Below are 24,691 nucleotides of genomic sequence, written 5' to 3'. Positions count from 1 at the left end.
CAGGAGCAGCACCTCCCAGGATTTAGGGATCCACTGCCATCCAAACCCCAGCAGGCAGCACGTGTGTCTCCCCAAATCCTGCCTTTCCTCTGGAGCTCCCTCAGAGCAGAACTGTGCTGGCTCCGGTTGGGATGTTCAGTTTAGGATGGATTCCCCAAATCCTGCCTTTCCTCTGGAGCTCCCTCAGAGCAGAACTGTGCTGGCTCCGGTTGGGATGCTCACTTTAGGATGGATTCCCCAAATCCTGTGATGCTTGCTGCACCCAAGTGAGCTGAACTGTGTCTGGTCTCAGGGGCATTCAGTTTAGGGATCTCTCCAACCAAGTCCTGCTTTCCAATCTACCTTTCCTTGTGCTCCCTCAGAGCAGAACTGTGCTGGCTCCGGTTGGGATGTCCATTTTAGGATGGATTCCCCAAATCCTGCCTTTCCTCTACATTTTCCATGTGCTGCTCCCTCAGAGCAGAACTCTGCTGGCTGCAGTTGGGATGTTCAGTTTAGGATGGATTCCCCAAATCCTGCCTTTCCTCTGCTGCTCCCTCAGAGCAGAACTGTGCTGGCTCCAGTTGGGATGCTCACTTTAGGATGGATTCCTCTTTCAGATCCCCGCTGGAAGAGCACAGGGAGCTCCCCTGATCCTTCATCAGAGGGAGAATTCATCCATCCACACTTCCCCCAGCAATCCCAGCCTCTGGCTCACATCACCTGGACTTTTCCATGCTCCAAAACCACCACCAAACCCAGCTGGATCTCCAGACCTCCATCCTCATCCATCCTCAGCCTTGATTTGTGCTCCCGGAGCGTCCTCCCCTTGCTGGACAATATTGAAACTCCCAATTACACCAACCAGATGGGATCAACCCCTGTGGTGATTGGGAGAAATTTTTTATTAAAGCCCAGTATTAATCATGGTAATTGGGGAGGAACTTTGAGGTTATAAAACTACAGCATGTCTAATGAGCGAGCTCCTTCTAGGAGGAACTGAGGGTTTTAATCTAATAATGTCACTTTTATGGATTATGACTGGAGTTTTATGAAGTGTGATATGAAATACAGTGGATTCATGGCTCTCGCTGGATTAATTTGGAAAAGTAGTTTTCCTGGTTCTAGGCCCAAAACCAATTATTGCTCCCATTTCTGTCCCCTGCCCCGTTACCAAACCCCTCTGTCAGAAAATGGGCACCTCCAGCCGTAACTTTTTTACAGGTTGGGCTTCTTTGTTTGGCTGGGGTTTGATTTTTTCTGTTTTTTTTGAAATCCCACATTGTTACAAAACATCCAGTAGGCAGAGGAAGCTCATATTCCATGGCACAGCCTGGATATGTGTCCAGGAGGGACAAAAATAAGCTGGAAACTCTTAAATACAGGTGAAGGCTATCTGGAGCTTGTCCACATGGTGGGGACAGGATCACCTCACTGGGGCTCCTTGATTCTGAGCCATTGGCACAGAAAAGCCAAAATTGGGATGTGTGGAAGGATTATAAATCATTTAAAGGGAGAAAGGAAACCTCAAGAACCATCCAGTCCTTCCTGCTGCCCCTAAGTAGAGTCTAAAAGTCAAAGTAGAGTCTCTGACTGCACTGGAGTGTATTTGTTAAACTATTCCTAGAAAAATACTCATGGTTTTAGTTTTTCCCAAAAATTTATCATAGCACAGACAAAAACATTCCCATGTAGGGAGGCACAGACTGCACCTGGAAAAGTGTCCATGGATGTTTTTTAAGTTTTTAAGGATGCAGCATCTCGGGAACAGCCAGGGCACATCCATGGCAAAGACCAACCCTGGGGGAAACCACATGGATGGCAAGAGGGGCTGGGGGATTGTCCCTGCGACCCCCCTGGGGTGGGCGTTCTTTGGAATCATGGAATCACTGAGATTGAATCATGGAATCACTGAGGTTGCAATCATGGAGTCATTGAGATTGGAATAATGGAATTATTGAGGTTGGGATCATGGAATCACTGAGATTGAATAATGGAATCACTGAGATTGAATCATGGAATCACTGAGGTTGGGATCATGGAATTATTGAGGTTGGAATCATGGAATCACTGAGATTGAATCATGGAATTACTGAGGTTGGGATCATGGAATTATTGAGGTTGAATCATGGAGTCATTGAGATTGGAATAATGGAATTATTGAGGTTGGAATCATGGGATTATTGAGGTTGGAATAATGGAATCACTGAGGTTGGAAGCATGGAATTATTAAGGTTGAATCATGGAATCACTGAGGTTAGAATCATGGAATCACTGAGGTTAGAATCATGGAATCACTGAGGTTAGAATCATGGAATCACTGAGATTGGAATAATGGAATCATTGAAATTGGTATCATGGAATCATTGAAATTGGAATCAGAATTATTGAGATTGGAATAATGGAATCAGTGATTCTTGGGTCATTGAGTCCAACTGTTCCCCCACCACAGCCAAGGCCACCACTGACCCCAAGTGTCCCCAAGTGCCACATCCACAGGGCTTTGAAATCCCTCCAGGCATGGGGGTTCCACCCTGGACAGCCCTTTCCATAAAGGAATTCCTCCCTGATTCCCAGCCACGTGCAAACCCAAACACAAAGCTGAGGGTCACTCACTCCAGCCATGAAGTGAGGGCTCCTTAGCTCTAGACAGCAGCCAGGATGAGGAATCCCACAATCCCACCCCAGGCATTCCCAGCACCTTGTCCTTCCCAAAAGGCTCCAGGCATGCAGGTTTTGGAGGGTGGGAGCAGCCCCCAGCTCCTTTCCCACCAGCAGCAGGATCAAGGAGCAGCTCTGGACTTGGTGGAACCACAAACACCATTTTCATTTGCCATTTGTGCCTCAGAGTCAGGATTATCCCCTAATACCAGCACACAGGAACAGAAGGATTCAGGAAAAGCATTTTCCAGGCCTGTAGGAATAATGCTGGTTTGAGGTTTAATTACAGCCTGGAATGGGCTGTCAATAGGCACCAATCAATAACTCAGTTACACAGAACTGCCCTGTAATTAATGCTGGATGGTTATTGAGTGATCAGTAATAAAGTGGAACACCACCAAGAGTAGAAAGTGAAAGCCTTTCCCAGAATATCCTCCTCCCTACTAATTAGGACATTTCTAGGAGATATGTGGGTTCAAAATTCCCTCTGTGAGAAATGATGTGAATTAAACCCTGCTCTCAAATCCTGGATCAGCCCAAAGTCACATGGAACTGTTTATATTCCTTGATTGAAGGAATGCTAAAACACTTCTGGCAAAAATGCTTCTATTCCCTTTCACCATCCAGGCACTGCAGGCTCCTTTGAAAATCACTTTTTCTGCAATATTCAGAGGTATTTAACAATTGCCAAAGTCAGAGCAAACCCAACATTGTGGGAAGGAGAGAAGGAGAACACATCAGAAAAAATCTATTCTGACAGTGAACATCATCTCTAGTCCAGGTCTTGGTAAAATCTGGATGAAATTGGTATTAAAGACAGAGTAGGGGGAAAACAATGTTCTTGGAAATAAATATTGATGGGAATGCTGAGCATGGCCAATGTCAGACAGCCCTGGCACAGGGAAAAGGGATCTGTGTCACAATCCCCTTCCAAAAGAATTCAAATCCAAGGTTTTGGTTTCACCAATTCACAAATGGAGACATCTGCAACAGCTGGACTGGGACTCTGCTCCCCAAATTCAAGCCCAGCACGGATTCAAACCCATCTCTGCCTTCTCAAGCTAAAAGGAAAGGACGTGACCACATCCGCAGGCCGGCGGAAAACGCAAGGAGAAAGTCAAGGATGTCACATCTGATCAGCCTGACACCAGCCTGGAAAGCACTGGTGGCTTCCCTGATTTGGATCTTTCTGCAGCCCCTTTCCTTGCCTCGTTAAATCCATAATTTTGGGTAACTTTAAGCTCTCAGCAACATCTGCAGTGAAATATTTAACTTGGGTTGGCTACTCGGTGTCACTGGAAGCCAAGGCTGGGGGAGGGAGTTCCCAGCTCTGGGATGACCTGGATTTTTCCAGCAAACCAAGAGCACATTTTGGGGGGGAACACACGGAGCTGATCCCCTGGTCCCTGAGCCTGTGGGCTCCTGAGAGCCCAGCAGAAATGGGAAACAGTTGTGGCTGAAAACACCCCAGGAAAACCCAGCCCGGTGCTGTGTTTGGGGCTGGGCAGCATTTGATTTTAATAAAGCCAGGCTGCAAAAGCCTGGAGGATGAAAAAAAAAAGAGTGAAGAACTGGATGTAAAAATTTTATGGAAATGCTAAAAAGAAAAGAGGAGAAATGTGAAGGAAGGGCAGAGCAGCCACTGTGCCTTGGCATCTCCATCAGTGCCTCCGCAGCAAGGCTCTGCCCCAAATCCTCCCCTCAGTTCTGCTGGAAATGGCTTCAAACTGGGATAAATATGGAATCAAGGAATATCCTGAGTTGGGAGGCACCCACAGGGATCACTGAGGTCCTTGGAGAGGATCTGCCACAGGTTCCCAGAGCTGCTGTGGCTGCTCCATCCCTGGGACAGGGGAGATGTCCCACCCATGGCAGGGGTTGGGAATGGCCACTGAGGTCCCTTCCACCCCAAACCACTCCAGGATTCTGGGATTCTAAGCCCAGCTCCTGGTTGTAACCATGCAGCTCACTGACACCTTTAAATTTTATTAAATTTTGTTAAATTTTCTGAGGTCAAAAGAAGAAAAAGCAGGGAAAATAAGCGTTTTCCCATTTTCCTTCCATCCCAGATGGCAGCTTAGCAATCCCTGAGCTGTCAGAGGTGGGGACTAAATAAATAGCAAATGAAATGTACCCTGGGCAAAACCAGAGATGCTTAAGAAAACACAAAATGTGTTAAAAATCACATTTTTATGCTGCCATCTGCAGCAGTTTCTTTTCAGCCTTACTCATAATTCCAATTACAATGGGAGCGAGGTGTAAATGATGAAATAATTCTTTAAAAAATAGGTTTTTCAGCTCTTTCCTCCCCTGAGCAGTTGGTTCCATGTGGGACAAAACGATGCTGGGATGGAGGCAGGGAGGATCATGAGAGATGGGGATGCTCGTTGCTCCAGCCCTGCTGGGGGTGGCTTTTATTTTATTTATATGGATTTATTTACTTGTAGGAATCTGAAAGAAACCTCCAACACAGGGATTGATGGAGTCTGTTCAGCCCTAGAGAAGGCAAAAGAAGCCCAAATTCTGCTTTTAGCTCTGCAGAGGAAGACAAGGTGCTGCAAAGGGATGGGATTGAACAAACCTGGAGCCATTTATCCCTGCACTAATGGCAAAGGAGGATTTCAGGGCTAGCCTGGCTGCTCGTGGGGGCTCTGAAGACCCCAGCCCTGAGGAGATGAGGGCAGTGGGTATTTCCTGGTGGCCTCATCCTGCTTTTCCCAGCCCATGGATTTGGCCCGTGGCAGACGGGATCACATGAGCCGTGCATCCCTGAGGATGCTGAGGAGGAAGCAGAAAATGCCACCCACTTGCAAGGTCACAGCTGCAAGATCCCCGCTCAGGCTGCTGCACTGATGGCTTACATATGAGAGGAACCCTTGGAAGAGGAATGAGAATATCCCAGGCTGGATATTCCCCCTCACCAGAGGGGGAACGCTGCCCTGCCAACACCCAGGGGCTGCTGGGCTGCTCTCGGGGAGAGCTGCTCCCCTGGAATCCTGAGCTTGAGGCTTTCCAGCCCCAAGGAATCTGCAGCAGAGGATGAAATGCAGCTGCCTGTCTGCGAGGAAGTTCCTGCTCCCCACAGTGACTCATCCCACAAACCCCAAGGGCATCCATCCCCATCAGCCACGGGGCTCGCTTTCAAGGGCTGCTCATTATTCACCCACAAACTGGGTTTGTCAACACAGGGGAAGAGCAAAAAAATCCGTCATTGCCTCATCCTGTGAGTCCAACAGCCTCATCCAGCAGCGGGGAGAAGGAGCCAGGTGCCAGAGTGACACTGGGACAGAGATGGGAGTGAGACACCAGTGCCAGGCACTGCCTGGTGCTGCTGGAGGAGCACTGGGAAGGGATTGATAAGAAGGAGCAAGGATCTGAATGCTCCCAGGCTGCTGAGCTGGGAAAAGAGGCGGAAAACTCTGGGGGAAAAATGCAAGGAGCTGGGAAAAGATACAAAGAACTGGGGAGAAAATTGCAGGGAGCTGGGAAAAATGAGGGGAGCCAGGAAAAGATGCAGGGACCTGGGGAAAGATGCAGAGAACTGGGTGGGGAAATGCAGGGAGCTGGGAAAAGATGTAAAAAACTGAGGGAAAAAAATGCAGGGAGCTGGGAAAAATGAGGGGACCAGGAAAAGATGCAAGGAGCTGGGAAAAGATGCAGAAATCTTGTCTGTCCCAGTTTTCCTGCACCATCCCCACGGTGCTCAGAGCTTTGGCAATGTGTGCACGGCCAGTGCCAGGTCAGGACGTGGATCAGGAGCAGGCAGAGACACCTGGAGAGGTGAGAGTGGATCTGCCCAGGTGTCCTGGGTGGATTCTGCAGGGGGAACCTGCTCAGCAGCCCTGGAAGGCCCTGTTGGGTGGGCATCTCCATCCTGGACCTTCAGGCCATGGACTTGGTATGGAGAGTTTCTGTCTGGCTTTGGAGCTTAATTCCTCCTGACAGTGAGGGAGGTTTCTGCAAACCAAACTGTTTGGGAGCCCAAATCCCTGCCAAAGGCAGGGCTGGGAGCAGCATGGGCTGGGAGCAGCAATGCCAGAGCTGCAGAATTCCCTGCTGGAGCACAGGCTGTGCCACAAGGCGTTCCTGTCCCACCTGGAAATGCCAGAGCTGTGAGCAGTGAGACAGCACAGAGGGAAGGGAAAGGAGCAGCAAATGACAGCTCTGGGCAGGATTCACCAGGGCAGCCCAGGGAGGTGTCCCCAGCCCTCCCAGCTGTGGTCACTGCTGCTCCTTTCTGGCGCCTTGTGGTGGCAGCACCGCTGTCACCATGCTGGTGACATCGGGCACTGCCACCAGGGAACACAACGGGGACTGGCAGGGGGGCAGTGAGAGCCTTTGGAACCTGCCCAGAGGTGTCTCCTGGTCCTGAAGACCCTCCTGTCCTGGACAGGGAATGGTTTGGGAGGGTGGATGAGGGAACTGTGACACTGGAACTTCTCCAGTGCAGGGTCACCATGGACTTTGCCAGCTCAGGATGGCAGGAGAGGGACAGGAACAGCAGCACAGTGACACAGAGATGGGTCCTGAAAACCCTCCTGGTTTTGGCCTTGTCCTGGACAGGGAAGGGTCTGGAAGCATTGATGAGGGAATTGTGACACTGGAACTTCTCCAGTGCAGGATCACCACAGGTTTTACAACTCAGGATGGCAGGAGAGGGACAGGAACAGCAGCAGAGTGACACAGAGATGGCAGCAGAGCCACCTGAGCCCCACCAGCCACTCACCTGCAGGCACCTGAGCTTTGGGACATGGTGAACCCCTGGTTTGGGACACACCACCCCATCACAGAAACCCCTCCAGGCCCCCATACACAACCACTGCTCCCCACTTGCCCACATTTGCAATAAAAGTACAATTTACAATAAAAGCACAGGTTCTTGGCTGGCACACACTCAGAAACTGCTGTGAGGGAGGAGAAGCACCAGGAGAAGCAGCAGAACCACAAGAACATCCCTGGAACAACTTCCAGCCAGGACATCTCCAGCACAGAGTGGCCAAGGGCAGCCCTGGAAGCCACACAAGGACTCTTATCACAGCAGTGGCTGCGTGTGGAGTATTTCATTTGGCACCCTCTGGAGCCCTCATAATCTTTTCCTTTATGATTAATATTAAACAAGTCATATTCCTTATGGAATTTCCTAACCCTGTCTGTTTATATTTTTCTCTACATCAGAGTTAATATTTTAAGATCGCCCCTCTCTTTTTTTTTTTTCTCTTTTATTTCATGTTCATCTGTTTTTCCTCATTTTATAAATCAGGTTTCTTGTTTAGTAGCCATGACAACATCTGCCTGTGGTGGTTACACCACAGCCTGGGGCTTTTTATTTTCTTTTCTCCCCCAAAGCTGCCTAAGAATAAAAAAAAAAAATAAAAAAAATCCTTTAAATAAATAAAAGCATAAAATGAAAGGGGCAAGTTGGGAAGAGCCTCCTCCTCCTTTCCCTCCAATGACCCACTTCAACAAGACTTCCCAGCATGGTGGGTGAGGACTCATTTGGCTTTAATCCTGCAAAGTCTTATCCACTTAGTTCACTTCAATGGGAATACTCGGAGCACATCGAGTCAGGCACATATGAAAGTCTTTAAAACCTTGAGGTCTGGGCCTGAGAGGCACAGAAATGAAAAGCTGGAGCTGCATTTTCCTTCTGGGCGTTGAGCTCTGCACAAGAGCACAAGGGTTGGGGTGGGATGGGGATGTGCTGCTCCCAGGGGGAGCGTGGGGTCACTTCCAGGAGATGCTGGAGTTCAACGTCATCTTCTCAGCATGGACCACCATGAATCCGGCCACCACAGCCACCCCATGGCTTTGGCACCTCCCTCCTCTGGATTCCCAAAAAATCCAGCGGCTCCTGGAGGCAGCAGGACCCACCTTGACACCCCTATTCCAATGAAACCCTGTCAGGACTACCTGGAGATCAGGCACAGGAATCCCAAAGCAAAGCAGCATCACGTCACCAAATGCATTCCTAGGATCTAGGGAATATTAAGAAATGCATTTTTCCCCTAAATTCAGTCTTTCAGGATGCTGGGAACCAGGAGCTTGGAGGGAATTCAGTACATGGCTTTGGGTGCCAAAGGGGGTGGAATTAACCCCCCAGCTACTGAACCAGTGTCTTAGAGGGAATTCAGGCTTTTTGGAAAAACAGGAGTGAGTTCTCCCACAAATGTCCATGGAGCTGTGGCTCCGTGCTTGCCCACGGAAAGCCACCACTCAAACTCCATGGGCTGTTTCACCCAGGAGACGGCCAGGAACGCTGAGAGCAGCCCTGCATGCAGAGGAGCAAGGAGGAAGGGAAAGGCCAGGGGCTGAACGAAGCAGATGAACCTTGCAAGCAGCAGGACCTCGGGGAGCCCTGGGACACGGTGTCCAGATGTTCGAGGTCGCTGTAACCTGACTCCGAGAAGGAAGAGGATGTGTTCCTCCAAACTCCCCCTGGTGCCTTAATTCACTGCAGCCTGCCTGTGGTGATCACAGGTGGGGCTTCACACTGACCAGAAACGTGGAGCTGGGGGCAAAAGACTCCGATCCTTTCAGCTTTGGCTGCCAGCACGGTTGAGGAACAGATTTCCATGGAAACATCTCCTTTTCCTGGCTTTCAGGGCCAGAGGAAATCCCTCCAGCAGGGATTCTGCAGCACCAAGGACCCTCTCACTGATGGCCACCAGCACCTGAGACTGCCCACAGGGCTTTGCTGCTGATCCCTTCCTGCCTGGGTGGTGGAGAAGGGGAATTGGGAAGGAACACAATATTCTGAAGCTCCAGTTTTTATCTGTGGTCACATTTTTTTTCCACATAACCCCAGGAAAATGATCTCTCCATCTTCAGGACCTCACTGTCCCTGCAATGTTGGCTTTCCAGCACCATCCCTCTGGCCCTGGAACCTCAGAGGTGGAGCTGCTTGGGGTGCACTGGGTTCCAGGGTGCCCCCCTCACCCCTTTCCCTTGGCTCTGCTCCCTCTGAGGTTTCTGGCTGCAGGGATGATCCGTGTTGAAGGGGAGAACTGGCAGATTTGCCCCAGAGGGATTTCTGTGGGGATTACAGCTGCTTTTCAAGGGCTGCCTATGGAATAAATGACATTAATGATGCCATAAACACAATCCCTGTCTCTCCCACTCCCCACTCCTGCCATTCCCAACCCCATCCAAACAATCAATGCAATCTGATTTGGTTTTCCAGAGGAAATTTTGAAATTTCTGTTGACTGAGGGATCCTGAGCTTTTCATTCCTCCTGCATTTCAGAGGAGCTGGCAGCATCTCTGAGGGTGACACTGATGTAGAACCTGGTCCAGTGGGAGGTGTCCCTGCCCAAAATGAGCTTTAAGGTCCTTTCCAACCCAAACCACTCCAGGATTCTACTGAATACCCGTCCCTTTCTGCTTCTTTGCTCACAAAGTGCAGGGAATCCATCCATGAGCCATCACTGCCACACCACACTGGCCAAAATTTGGGACAAAACATTCCCAAACTGCTCTCCTGGTGCATTTCTCTCCCAGACTTCCTCAGCTTTTCCAAAACTGGCCTGATCTGGGATTTCTCCCTGCTTCCAAGTTCTCCTGCCCGGAGCAGGGTGTAAATTCAAAGAGCCCCTTCTGTCCCTGAGCAGCTCCACGTGTGGACACCAAGGCCAGACCAAGCCCACGTGGTTCCTGCAGAGCTTAACCCGGCCCCAGAGGGAGTTTCACGTGTGGAAAAAGTGACTCAGGAACGTGGAGAAAGCAGCTCCTGGCAGAAATGGAATTAAAATCCAAGAGGAAAGCAGGAGAGGCGAGACCTCGTGCTGCAAACACCTGCCTGGATCGAGGTGTTCTGGGGCTCAGCTCAGGGTCTGGAGCAGCAGCAGAAATCCAGGATGCCCTGCACAATGTCAGCATAAATCATGGGATCTTTTCCATGGATCAATCAAAACCATGGAAGGGTTTGGGTTGGAATGAACCTCAAAGCTCATTTCCAGCCCCTTTCCATGGGCAGGGACACCTTCCACTGTCCCAGGCTGCTCCAAGCCCTGTCCAACCTGGCCTGGGACACTTCCAGAGATGGGAGGCCACAACCTGCTGGGAAATATCCCCAACACAAGGTAAAGTGAGATTGTGGTTTGCAAACAATTCTCCAGGGAAGGATCAGCACTGCCCACAGCCCAGCATCTCCATCCCACAGCCAGGGCAGCACCAAACAAACCCCAGCTGCTCCAGAAGGATCCTGAATCACAGCTCCAAAATTCCCAGTTTTTATAGATAATGGAAGCCATGAGTGACACAGGTTTCCAAGAGGATCCTGCACTCCTCCCTGAGTCACAGCTCCCAAATTCCCAGTTTTTATAGGAAGATGAAAGCCATGAGTGACACAGGTTTCCGATCTGCCTCCTTGAATCACAGCTCAAAAGTTCCCGTTAGAATGAAGCAGAGTGACACAGGTTTCCAAGAGGATCCTGCACTCCTCCCTGAGTCACAGCTCCCAAATTCCCAGTTTTTATAGGAAGATGAAAGCCATGAGTGACACAGGTTTCCTGCCATTTCTGGCTGTTGCATCAGCATGGAGATAAGAGCCCTGCTGGAGCTGGGGCAGGGGATGGTGCAGCTGTGTAAACTGCGTGTGGGCTGGAGCATCCCAGGGCTGCAGCCTCATCCCAGCACTGCCAAAGCAAAATCCAACCTCTCTGGGGGCTGCAGCCTCATCCCAACACTGCCAAAGCAAAGCCAAACCTCTCTGGGGGCTGCAGCCTCATCCCAACATTGCCAGAACAAAATCCAACCTCTCTGGGGGCTGCAGCCTCATCCCAACACTGCCAAGCAAAATCAAACATCTCTGGGGGCTGCAGCCTCATCCCAGCACTGCCAAAGCAAAATCAAACATCTCTGGGGGCTGCAGCCTCATCCCAACACTGCCAGAGCAAAATCCAACCTCTCTGGGGGCTGCAGCCTCATCCCAACACTGCCAGAGCAAAATCCAACCTCTCTGGGGGCTGCAGCCTCATCCCAACACTGCCAAAGCAAAATCCAACCTCTCTGGGGGCTGCAGCCTCATCCCAACACTGCCAGAGCAAAATCAAACATCTCTGGGGGCTGCAGGCTCATCCCAGCACTGCCAAAGCAAAGTCAAACCTCTCTGGGGGCAGTGGTGTTTCACAGCAACATTGAACCCACAACAGGCCAAGGAGTTCTGCTCATCAAAGCAGGAGAAGGGAAAATCCATCTTCACCTCCATCCCTGAGCAGCCCAGACACCGAGATCCATCCCTCTGAAATGGGGTGGGGTTTGTTTAAATGGCTTTAATTAAAGCTGGCCAGTCATTGTGTGGGGGAAACTGGGGAAAGTGACACCTCTGTCTGGGCAGGGTTTCACACACAAAAGCACACACTCACTTAACTTGACAGGACAGAAGTGATTGGAATACGCAAATTGTTAAAAAAACCCCTCAGCTGACCCTGTCACAGGGAGGCTGTGGCTGCTCCATCCCAGGAAGTGTCCAAGACCAGGTTTGGAGCAGCCTGGCACAGTGGAAGCTGTTGGGGTTGGAACTGGATGGGCTCTAAAGTCCCTTCCACCCCAAATCATTGCAGGAAATCCCTGCCAGGAACCCACAGAAAGAGAAGAATCGAAACTGCCCTGACAGCCAGAGATCCCAGGGGGAAGCTGAGGGAGCAGGGATGGGAAGAAGCCTCTCTGCAGCCAGGAAAGTCAATTTACCAGCAGCAAAATCCTCCCCTCGCTCCAAGAACACCACACCAAAGGCACCATCCCGCTGCAGCCCCTTGCACGCCCGGAATGGGCACATTTTGTCTTCACACATCCATCTCTGACACCAATAAATGATTTTCTTCATAATAAATGTATTAAAAATCCTCTTTAAAAGGAGTTTCTCATCTGCCATCTGTTTCCAGTTAGGCTGTTCTGATTTCATCTTCTTTTTTATTTTTTTTGAAATGGAATAGAAAACATTATTTAAAGGCCCTGTCATCTTGCTGGTGGGAGGAGAGATCCCAAATCCCAACATGTCCCCCTGCAGAACAGCAAAGGCTTGGTGGGAGCCAAGAGCTGGGAAACTGCAAAGGAACCAGTTCAGATAAGGACTAAAGAGACAGAAAATGGGATTAAACTTGGAAAACCTTCACCATCTCTTCAAACCATTGCACTGAAACTGGAGAAATTCACAGATATTTAAAGATATTTGACACATTTCAGTGGGCGCAGGAACGGGTTGTGATGGTTTCACACCTAAACATAAATAAATAATTATCCCTGGAAATATGGTGCCAGAACACGGTGAAGATCATGTCATGGACACCGGGAGCATCTCTGCTGTGCAGCTGCTCTGGCTCTCACCAGACAGAAATGTTTTATGCCCTCACTCACATGTGCAACACATCCTTTATCTCCCAGCCTGGGGCTGAATCCTGATCCCATCTGGGAGATGCAGATGTTGGAAGCCCCAGCTTGGATCATCCTCAGCATCCATTTCCCCCATCCTGCCCCAGCACCTGCAAATTCTGCTGCAGGACAAGAGGCTCTGGAGCACGGAGGGATTCTGAAAATCAGGGGCCAAATCCAGACAGGGAGAAAAGCCAAGCACCCTGAGGTGCCCCAGAGCCCAGAGGTGAAGCCTCCCTGCAGCCACATCATTCCAGGAGCTCTGGGAGCTGCTCCTGGGGTGGGGAGAGCAGCACAGAGAGAGGCACCTGAGAGCCCCTGGACAGCTCTAATATGGCCAAAACACCAGGACTGGGTGAGTTCCCAGCCCATTTTAGCAAATCTTGCAATTTACGGATGCAGCTGGTGATTCTGGAGTCAGTGCTCAGCAATATTCCCAAGGATGGCACAGAGGTGGCACCAAACTGTGCCACCAGCACTGGGCACAGTTCAGACACATGGCAGCTTCCAGAATGCGGGAACTCTGCTGGAACTCATCCCTGGATGGCCAAAAAGCTCCTGCTGGCCCCAAACCCAGGAGCTCCAGTGAATGAAAACCAACCCTGACCTTCCTGCTGCATTTTCCCAGCCATGGCAGTGTTGTAATCTTCACTGCAGTGTTGTTCTTACCTCGCTGCTGGGGCTCTTCTCCATTCTCTGCAGCACAGTCCTTCCTGTCTTCTCAGGGGCTCCTCAACCCACCCCTATTTATTTCAGTTACCTTCACGAGCTACAGCTGCTGCCCAACGAAGGACCCCGCAGCTGCAGCTCGTTTGGAGCAACTCAGACCCACACAGGTCTTACAATACAATATATATTCAGGCCCCCACATGGCAGCACTGCCCACCCTGGGGTCTCCTGTGTGTGCTGGTGTTCACAGGGGTCCCAGGAGGAGGGAAGAGATGAGGATCTGACTCCATGTTTAGAAGACTTGATGTATTATTTTAGGATATATATTATATTAAAACTACACTAAAAGAATAGAAGAAAGGATTTCATCAGAAGACTGGCTAAGAATAGAAAAAGAAATGATAACAAAGGTTTGTGACTGACCAGACAGTCTGGAGAGCTGGGCTGTGATTGGCCATTAATTAGAAACAACGACATGAGACCAATCCCAGATGCACCTGTTGCATTCCACAGCAGCAGATAATCAATGTTTGCATTTTGTTCCTGAGGCCTCTCAGCTTCTCAGGAGGAAAACTCCTAAGGAAAGGATTTTTCAGAAAATATCATGGCTACACCTGTGCAAGTCTGATTCCATGGCTGGGCATCCAAACTCCTCTCAGGTTCAGCAGCAGAGCCAGGAGCAGCAGCAAAGCTGAGCAGGCAGGGGCAGGGCAAGCAGAGGCGCTGCAAACCCTGCTCCATGGCAAAGCAGCTCCTCCTGAGCCCAGCACAGGCACAGACACAGAACCCAACCCTCCAAAGCCCAAGCAGGGCTGTGGGATGCCCCCCAAGCCCCCGTGGTGCCAGCAGGATGAGGGGTGGCTGCTGCTGCAGTCACTGCTGCTCCCCTCTCCAATTAATCAAGTTCCCGTACTGATTAACAGCGTGATTCATGGCTCTCGTTAGGAGCCTTCTGGAACAAACAAGGCTGTATTTCAAGGCCACTGGCTTAATGGTTAAAATAAATACCTTCCAAATTTCTATTTTCAAGTAGCTGAACCTTTTCCACCTTTACAACTAATTCAGACTTCCTTCAAATTATTTTTCTAAGTAATATAACAATTTGTTTTTCATTAGAGCTTGTCAAAGCCGGACTTGGGTTTATTTTGAGAGAAACCAGCGCTCTCCAGAAACTGTTTAGTACAATCTGAATGACGCCCAAAGGGGTTATTGCAGCCACAATCAAAATAGAGTTTACAGCACTGGCTTGGGGTGACACTTTATTTAATGATTTCAAAAAAAAAAAAAAAAAAAAAAAAGAAAAAGAGAAGAGAAAAAAACCCCCAGTGCCCCGAATCAGGAGCTAATTAAATGCACTCCTATGGCTCCCAGGGAGTGTTTCTCAGTGCCTCTGACTACTGCAGAATGCAAGGACTTAACTTGTTGCTAACTAATCCCAGAGCCCATTATGGGAGCAGTGTTATTTACTGGTTTGGGGTGGTATGTGCTGCTATTCCCGTGTCTGGCACAGCAGATCCTATCGAGCTGGATGTGAAATCAAATATCAGAGTGATTAAACAGTTTGGGTTCTGCCTGCTTAACTCACAGTGTTTCTTGTTGGGGGGTGCAGAGCTCAGGGTTTAATTTAAGGGGGCTTAAATGTAACAGAAAATCTGCACTCTAAGTGCTTTGATTTCACATTCCTGCTGTTTTGCTGAGGGGAAAGCTGAGCTGGAGCAGTGCCAGGGCGAGGGAGGGGATGTGGATGCAGGAGGGCCTGAGGGGCAGGGACAGCCCAGGCACCCTCACCTGCACCAGGATGGGTGCACAGGGCTGGGATCCACCTCCATAATCCCAGCCCGAGCTCCAGCATCCCCAATGAACCTCGGAATCTCTCTGCCTGCACCTTCCATCTCACACCCCACCAGATTCAAAAATCCAAAGAGGATTTTTGAACAGCGGCACTGCAAAACTCCTTTCCACAGGCCCATTCCTGCAGCCCTGCTCTGTTCATTTTCCTGGGACTCTCTGTTTGTTGTTCCTTTCTAAACCACAACAAAACCAACACGATTTGGACTTTGGGGAAGGCTGAATTTCCTCTGTTCTGGCAGGGGAGCCCAGCCCAGCCCAGGCAGTGACACCCACCCAGAGCTGCTGGGCTGGGGGACCACACTCCCCAGCATCCTTGGGGAGTTATAAAAAAGCAGGAAAGAGATTTTTTTTACAGGGATATGAAGCAACAGAACAAGGGGGAATGGATTTAAACTGAAAGAAAATAGATTTACAGTGGATATCAGGAAGAAATTAATCCCTGTGAGGGTGCTGAGGTCCTGGTACAGGGTGCCCAGAGCAGCTGTGGCTGCCCCTGGATCCCTGGCCAGGTTGAATGGGGCTTGGGGCACCCTGGAACAGTGGAAGGGGTGGCACTGGATGGGCTTTAAGGAATTTTCCAACCCAAACCATTCTGGGATTGTGTGAAGTGCAGAACAACTCCTGAATTTTCTGGCTGCTCCCTCCTCCACTGCACTGGGCTTTATTCTCACACACAAGAACACCAGCACTCTGCACCCACGCAGGAAAACACCTCCTCCAGCAGTGCCCGTGCCCGTGGGTGCCCAATTAAAGCCCCAACGAGGGCCCTGATGCTCCTGGCACGAGCCTGGCACCGGGGTCACCCCTCTAATCCTGCTGGAGACACCCCTGATTTACACCAGCCTGGCCACGAGCGCAAAGCCAGCCCGGCTCTGACAAGTGAAAACAAACACTGGATTCAGACACTTTCTGCAGGGAGGGGAGGGGGGGGGGCTGCTTAATTTCTGTTCCCTCTCTCCAGGCTGCTGCTGTGACCTCTGCTACCTCCTAAGTCAGCAACACAATCTCTTGCAGCTGTGGCACTGCAGCAGCCTGATTTAATTTGAGTGTGTGTGGCTGCAGGGGCAGCTCATCCCTCCAGCATCTCGTGGAGAGGCAGAGGCAGCGCTGGGACAACGGGGGGCTCGGTGCTCCCCTCCCAAAGAAAAAGAGGGGGGAAACCTCCACTTGGCCTCCCCTGCCTTCCTGGAGAGATGGGAACAAAATCAACCAGAGGGAAACGTCCTTTTCCATCAAAATTTTTAAGAGGTTGGGGTTTGGCCAAGCCAAGGAGGAGAAAAAAAAAAAAAAAAAGCCAGAAAATATCTGTTCAACAACTGTTTTCTGCTTGAAAAGAAAAAAAAAATAGGAGGAAAATGACTTTGCTGCTGCTGTCCTGCCCATGGGCAGCTCCCAGGGGCTGCCTGTCCCTGGTGCAGTGCCCAGCTGGGCAAGGGTGGTGCTGGCAGCTGTTTTCCATAACAGAGCTGGAGATTTCTGCCACATCCCCCTCAGGGTCCCTCTCCCAGCAGGTCCCTCTGTCCCTCTCCAGCTCCCAAAGTCCCCCAGTGCTCCTGGGCTGGATTCTGCCTCCTCTGGGGGCTCCTCTGAACCTTGAGGGGCTCCGGAGCTTTCACCTCTGCCTTCTGCAGGGCTGCAACTGTGCCTGGCCCCTGGCACTGCCACCCCACTGCCATCCCTGTGCTCCTGGCATTGTCACCCCACTGCCATCCCTGTGCTCCTGGCATTGTCACCCTACTGCCATCCCTGTGCTCCTGGCACTGCCACCCCACTGCCATCCCTGTGCTCCTGGCATTGTCACCCCCTGTGCTCCTGGCACTGCCACCCCACTGCCATCCCTGTGCTCTGGAATTGTCACCCCACTGCCATCCCTGTGCTCCTGGCACTGCCACCCTACTGCCATCCCTGTGCTCTGGAATTGTCACCCTACTGCCATATCTGTGCTCTGGCATTGTCACCCCACTGCCATCCCTGTGCCTGGCACTGCCATCCGTGTGCTCCGGCACTGCCACCCCACTGCCTCTGTGCCCTGGCACAGCCACCCCACTGCCATCCCTGTGCTCCTGGCATTGTCACCCCTACTGCCATCCCTGTGCTCCTGGCACTGCCATCCCTGTGCTCTGGAATTGTCACCCCTCTGCTCCTGTCATTGTCACCTCTGTGCTCCTGTACTGTCACCCCTGTGCTCCTGCATTGTAACCCATGTGCCGCTGTCACTGTCACCCCTGTGCTTCTGGAATTTTTACCCCTCTGCCCCTGTCATTGTCACCCCTGTGCCCCTGGCACTGCCATCCCTGTGCCCCTGGCACTGTCACCCCTGTGCCCCTGGCACTGTCACCCCTGTGCTCTAGAATTGTCCCCGTTGTGCCCCTGGCACTGTCACCCCTGTGCTCCTGGCATTGTCACCTCTCTGCCCTTGGCATTGTCACCCCTCTGCTCCTGGCATTGTTAGCCCTGTACCCCTGGCACTACCATCCCTGTGCCCCTGACATTGTCACCTCTCTGCCCCTGGCATTGTCACCTCTCTGCCCCTGGCATTGTCACCCTGTACCCCTGGCATTGTCACCCCTGTGCTCTGGATGGCTCCTGCTGAAAGCCACCCCAGGACTGCCTCGGTGGGAGCAGGGAGAGCCTCCACCATCCTCCTCAGGATCTGGAGATGTTCCCCAGCCCCTCCAGGATCTGGAGATGTTCCCCAGCCCCTCCAGGATCTCTGTCCTGGTGTGGGACCATGGGCTGAGCCCATGCAGGACCCTGCAGTGTGACCCCCATGCTGGGGGACACGCCAGGAGCCCCCAGGGGCCAGGCAGGGACCCAGCCTGCACAGATCCATCACATCCAAAGGGATCTGAAAGCTTCAAACCCTCCCCACGTTCCCAACTCCCCAGACTGGGCCTTTCTGGCTCTGACTGGGAATCAAGCAGTGTCCCTGCCTTTCCAACAGCACCACTCTGCACTTTCCATGCTATTCATTCATTTATGGATTTCACCTTTCTGATCCTGAAGCTCCTTCCCCACCTGGCACTGCCAAATCCACCCTGGCCCCTGCCCAGCCCCACTGCCAGCTCTGAGGGGCAAGGTGGCTTTTTCCTGCCTCTTTTTCTGGCTTCCCTCTCGCTTCCCCTCATCAGCTCCTCTGCCAAGCTGTGTGATTTTACTGCCTGCCCTTCCAAGGAGCCAAGAAATACGTTTGGTGTGAGCTGGGAGTTGGACAGCGTGAAAAACACACGGATCCAGGGCTGGGGGAGGCAGATCCAGGGTTTGAGGAGGGAGATCCAGGGTTTGAGGAGGGAGATTCAGGGTTTGAGGAGGGAAATCGAGGGTTTGAGGAGGGAGATCCAAGATTTGAGGAAGCAGATCCAGGGTTTGAAGAAGCAGATCGAGGGTTGGAGGAGATTCAGGGTTGGAGAAGGGAGATCCAGAGTTTGAGGAGGCAGATGGGGGTTTTGAAGAGGCAAATCCAGGATTTGAGGAGGCAGATCCAGGGTTTGAGGAGGCAGATCCAGGATTTGAGGAGGCAGATACAGAGTTTTGGAGGAGGCAGATCCAGGGTTTGAGAAGATCCAGGTTTGAGGAGGGAGATCCAAGGTTTTGGAGGAGGCAGCTCCAGGGAGCACTGAAATCCCCACCAAGATGAAGGTTTTGCCTTCCCCAACAGCCCTTCCAACCTCCCACACCCCACAGACTCCTCAGGGAATGGGCAGGCTCTGCCCTGGTGCATCTACAGAACCAGGAATAAAAGTCCAAACCTCACCTGGGGTCTCCAAGACCCTCCAAGATATCTTTCGCTCCCCTCCAGGTAATGACAGCTGTGTTTTTAATTTGATTTCTCCTGAATATTGGGGTGTTTCAGATCCAGGTGTGCATTTCTCAGACCCACACCCCACCTCAGCTACAAACACCACCCAATCACGGAATTGTTAAGGTTGCAAAGCTCTTTAGCATCATCAAATCCACCCATCAACCACCACATTCATCATTAACCATGTCCTGAAGTGTCACATCCCCGTTTTCTGAACACTCCTAGGGATAATTCATTCCTGGCAGACACAGCTGGCAGCAGTGCCCAGGAGCTCCATGGAAATGGTGAGGTTTGACAAAGAGAACGTGGCAAAAGCCCCAGGGCTGAGGGGCAGGAAAGCACAGCAGGAGGGACCATTCCTGGCCAGGAGCAGCAGCAGCAGCACCGAGCCCTGCATGGATCTGCTGGGAATGGGCTCATCCCAAGGCTCCCTGTGGCCCTTCCAGGAGGGAAATGAGGTGCTGGCAGCACTGTGGTGTCCATCAAAGCCACCCCAAATCCCAAAATCCCACCCCAAATCCCACCAAACACAAACCCCAACAGGAACCTCCTGTGCACGTCCAGGATGGGAACAAGGTGGAGCTTCCAGCTCCCTTGGGATAACTCCAGGCTGGAATCCCAACCCCACAGGAATGCCCTGGTGGACACACAATCCATGCTCAGGCTGCTGAGCGCCTCCTCTCTGATGTTTCCACCCTCTCTAAGCTTTTTTCCTTACAAACGTGAAGCAGGCAAGAAGAATAAGTTCACACTTGGAAAAAAACCCCACTTTCCTCTTTTAAAGCCCAACGTTTTTTGGGTTCCTGACAAAGCAATATTCTCCAGGCCAGTTGGAATCTGGAAAAATACACTCAACTCAAGCTCGCCACCATGACTCCAATAACAATTATAAAATGTCCAATAAAACTTGTCTGTAATGTCAATTCAAATCTTGAAAAGCAGAATTAAGTGGTATATCAACATTAAACTTTATTGCTTCCTTTGCAGAGCACAAGGATTGTCAATAAAAGTCATTCTGAATGAAGAAAAAGGGCAGTAAATATTAAATAAACAGGTTTTTGTTGAAATGCTGTAAAGGCACCAGAGCTGCCTCTGACACTGGGACCCTTTCTGCCTGCTCAGACTCCCCTCGTGATCCAAACAAGGCAGTAATTGCCAGCTATCAATAAAGGGCCAATTAAAGGGGCTTGATGCCTGCCCTGCCTGGCTGTCATTAGGACATTTATGGGGTGGGCTCGGCTCTGTCTGAGGTGCCCCAGCCCCCCCAGGGCCCTGCTCCTCGTTAGGGGCCCTGCAGGTTCCTGCTGGGAGTGACAGGGATGGAGCAACCCCGAGGGGAGCATTGGGCATGGGATGGGTTGGGCTGGGAGGGACCTTAAGGATCACCCTGTTCCAACCCCCTTAAAATTGCCTTGTTCCAAACCTCCTAAAGATCACCTTGTTCCAACCCCTTAAAGATCACCTTGTTCCAACCCCTTTAAAATCACCCTGTTCCAACCCCTTAAAATCACCTTGTTCCAACCCCTTAAAATCACCTTGTTCCAACCCCCTAAAAATCACCTTGTTCCAACCCCTTAAGGATCACCTTGTTCCAAACCCCTAAAGATCACCTTGTTCCAACCCCTTAAAATCACCTTGTTCCAACCCCTTAAAATCACCTTGTTCCAACCCCTTAAAGATCACCTTGTTCCAACCCTTTAAGGATCACCTTGTTCCAACCCCTTTAAAGATCACCTTGTTCCAACCCTTTAAAGATCACCCTGTTCCAACCCCTTAAAGATCACCTTGTTCCAAACCTCCTAAAGATCACCCTGTTCCAACCCTAAAATCACCTTGTCCCAACCCCTTTAAATCACCCTGTTCCAACCCCCTTAAAACTGCCTTGTTCCAACCCCTTAAAGATCACCCTGTTCCAACCCCTTAAAGATCACCCTGTTCCAACCCCCTTAAAATCACCTTGTTCCAACCCCTTAAAGATCACCTTGTTCCAACCCCTTTAAAAATCACCCTGTTCCAACCCCCTTAAAATTGCCTTGTTCCAAACCTCCTAAAGATCACCTTGTTCCAACCCCTTTAAAAATCACCTTGTTCCAACCCCCTTAAAATCACCTTGTTCCAACCCCTTAAAGATCACCTTGTTCCAACCCCTTAAAGATCACCTTGTTCCAACCCCCTTAAAATCACCTTGTTCCAAACCTCCTAAAGATCACCTTGTTCCAACCTTTTAAAGATCACCTTGTTCCAACCCCTTAAAGATCACCTTGTTCCAATCCCTTAAAGGATCACCTTGTTCCAAACCCCTTTAAAAATCACCCTGTTCCAACCTCTTAAAGATCACCTTGTTCCAACCCCTTAAAGATCACCCTGTTCCAACCCCTTAAGGATCACCTTGTTCCAACCCCTTTAAGGATCACCTTGTTCCAACCCCTTAAAGATCACCTTGTTCCAACCCCTTAAAATCACCTTGTTCCAACCCCTTAAGGATCACCTTGTTCCAACCCCTTAAAGATCACCCTGTCCCAACCCCCTTAAAGATCACCCTGTTCCAATCCCCTTAAAGATCACCTTGTTCCAACCCATAAAATCACCTTGTTCCAACCCCCTTAAAATCACCTTGTTCCAACCCTTTAAAGATCACCTTGTTCCAACCCCTGTCTGGGACACTGCCAGGGTGCTCTGGGCACCCTGTCACCCTCACAGGGATGAATTTATCCCTGATCTCTAATCTAACCCTGCCCTCCTTCATCCTAACCATAAAAAAAGGTAGGTTTTGCTTTGTCTGTGGAGTTTTTTTAGGGTTGGGCTGAATAAAATCTTCCAAAAAACCTCAGGGGTGCCACAATCACAGCTGGCACTTCTGGAGTGACACCCCAGGAATTCCCTCTCCCTCCATGAGCCCAAATCCATCCCAACCCAACCAAACTGCCCCTAAAAAAAGGTAAAAGGTGACATTCAGTGGCACCAGACACAACAGGAAGGGTTTGGGCAGCAGAAGGAGCCGGGAGGGCACAAACCCGCCGGGGTTTCTGTCAGACCTTTAAAACCTGAGCAGCATTTTTGTGGTTTACCAGGGGCCTTTATGAGCTGTTCTCCAGTTTAATCATCACATGAACTCACAGGAAGCAGTAACAGCCCCTGAGTATGAATTTCATGCTGCTGAGATGATGCTGAACAAAGGCAGGGCAGCAAGGGCTGGAAATGGAGTTTCATGAGCTCTTTGAATGCTGCCAGGACAGACAGGAGAGGAATCAGATGGGATCTAGGCAAGTATTTGTGCAGCAGCTTCTGTCCTCTGGGTTTTGCAGAGGTACAAAAAAAAAAAAAAACACCCAAAAAATCAATTGGAACATTAATCCATTAAATTTCCAAGGCATTATTTTCATTTTAAACCTCGGCACAGTCAATCTGGTGGAGAGCAGCTCAACCCTTTCCAGAGATAAAGAACAATCCTCACATGATAAATACAGAAAGAAGAATCCCTTCAGAGATGGACAGATGTCTATAAAAATTAACTTTTGGGGGGAATCACAAGGATTCCCCACAGGGCTTTGCACTGATCCTGGGCTGCCATTCCTCTGCTGTCCGGTTTTGGGCTGTTTGAAGGGCCTGGAAAGGCCCGGGGTGGCCTTGGGGCAGCCGCGTATCGAAGGACGAGAAGAGGCTTCAGTTCTTCTTTCGGTCTCGGTGTTTATTAATTGTTTATCTAAAAGATTTTCTCTCGGCCCGACAGAGCTCTGCTCAGCAGCCAGCCATGAGCACACTGTGCTGCCCTCCGGACAGTCACCTATCTTTATACCCATTGTTACGTGTACAATATTTATCATTTTTCCCCAATCCTTTTTATTCTTATTGTCCGGTGCACTTTCAGTAATGACCAATCCCAAAGTGCCACCATCACCACAGAAGATGGAGGAGAAGAAGAAGAAGAAGAAGAAGGACAGGACACGCCCCAATTCCTCCATCTTACTTCTCTAAACCCCCCTGTACAGAAATCCTAAACCCTGTGTCTCACCCTCTAATTAACCAATCCCTTCACCATTCACCCCGGTGAAACCCTCCTGTCCTCATACAGGTGTCGTCTCCTGTGTGGGATCAAAGTCCAGCCACCAGACACTTCTGGAACATTCCAGGACTCCCGAGCCCCCCAAGGGTGCTCTCGGTGGCACCTCAGTCCTGAGGTGCTGAGATCCCACACTCTGCCACACAGAAACCAAAGCTCCAGCAGTGGGAAACACCCAGGAATTCCTGGCTGGGAATCATCCTCATTCCTGGAGCCTGAATCCCACCCTGTCCCCTGAGGCAGCTCCTGCTGGGAGGGGTGGGGAAGCCCAGGAGAGGAGGGGACCCTCAGGATGATGCCTTGAGGAGGCTGAGCCAGAACAGAGGCTGGGCTGAGCTAAAGAATAAAGCAGGGATTTATTAGGAGGCCTCAGTGGATCCACCTTGGGCAGCACAAGAGCCCAGCCAGGGCTGCACCCAAGATGAACCCAAAATAGTCACAAAAATGGATGCCCAGTCGTGGGGTCTCTCACTTTTGTAAGTTCTGCTCCATTTGCATATTGGAGTTAATTGTCCAATTCCAGCTTTAGGTTATGCAGTTCCACCCTGCTTATTTTTCTCTCTCCAGCCCACCTTGTTTGTGCTCTTGGGCTGAGATTTGGATCATTTGTCCTTGGTGCCCAGCTGGAGCAGGAATTGTTTTGTCTCCCTGCTCTGTGCACAGAGCTCACCATCCCTGATGTCAAGCCGGACCCACACACTAAATCAGCACAGAATGTGAAAAATATAAAAACCAAAACCTGAGGCCCCATAACATGAATCTCAGAATTAAATCCTAAAGAGCAGCAGAGGACCTGAAAAATACAAAAGCTAAACCACGAGGCACCATAACACGAATCTCAGAATTACAGCCTAAAGCAGCACGGAACCTGAAAAATGTAAAAGGCAAAACCTCAAGGACAGGAATGAGGAGCAGCTGACCTGGAAGAGGATCTGCAGCAGCCCGTGCAGGATGGCCATCCTCCTGCCCAGCAGCAGCAAGAAGGGCACCAGCAGCTCGATGAAGTGGTTGACCAAGGTCTCGAAGCGGTGGAACCACCAGGGCGAGCGGTGCATGAAGTACGAGATGGGGTTGGGCACCGGCTGTGTCTGCAATGGCAGAGGAAAAAAGGAGTTAATCCCCTCCAAAATCAGAGGAAAAAAGGAATTAATCCCCTCCAAATCTTGGTATGAAGTGCCGCTACAAAGTTCTGGCCTTATTCCTTGTTTCTCTCCCCAAATTTGCCATCCTGCACCTCTGGGAACTTGTTTCATTGCAGACAAAATGAGCTCATTCCACACCTCTTTAAACAAATTCATCTC

At 50.6% G+C, this 24,691-nt stretch overlaps 1 protein-coding gene across 1 annotated transcript in view; it reads right to left on the bottom strand.

Annotated features, from left to right (window-relative positions):
* LMF1 (lipase maturation factor 1) overlaps positions 1-24,691 on the bottom strand; it is a 147,799-nt gene that overhangs the window by 25,622 nt on the left and 97,486 nt on the right. Inside the window, 1 exon segment of the mRNA XM_064725768.1 lies at positions 24,311-24,478. Within this exon segment, the coding sequence (XP_064581838.1) occupies positions 24,311-24,478 (168 nt within the window).

The sequence above is a fragment of the Zonotrichia leucophrys genome, chromosome 14 (assembly GCF_028769735.1).
Source record: "Zonotrichia leucophrys gambelii isolate GWCS_2022_RI chromosome 14, RI_Zleu_2.0, whole genome shotgun sequence".
Taxonomy (NCBI): Eukaryota; Metazoa; Chordata; class Aves; order Passeriformes; family Passerellidae; genus Zonotrichia; species Zonotrichia leucophrys.
Note: the sequence above shows the minus strand (reverse complement) of the source record. Positions and strands in the feature narration are given on the sequence as shown.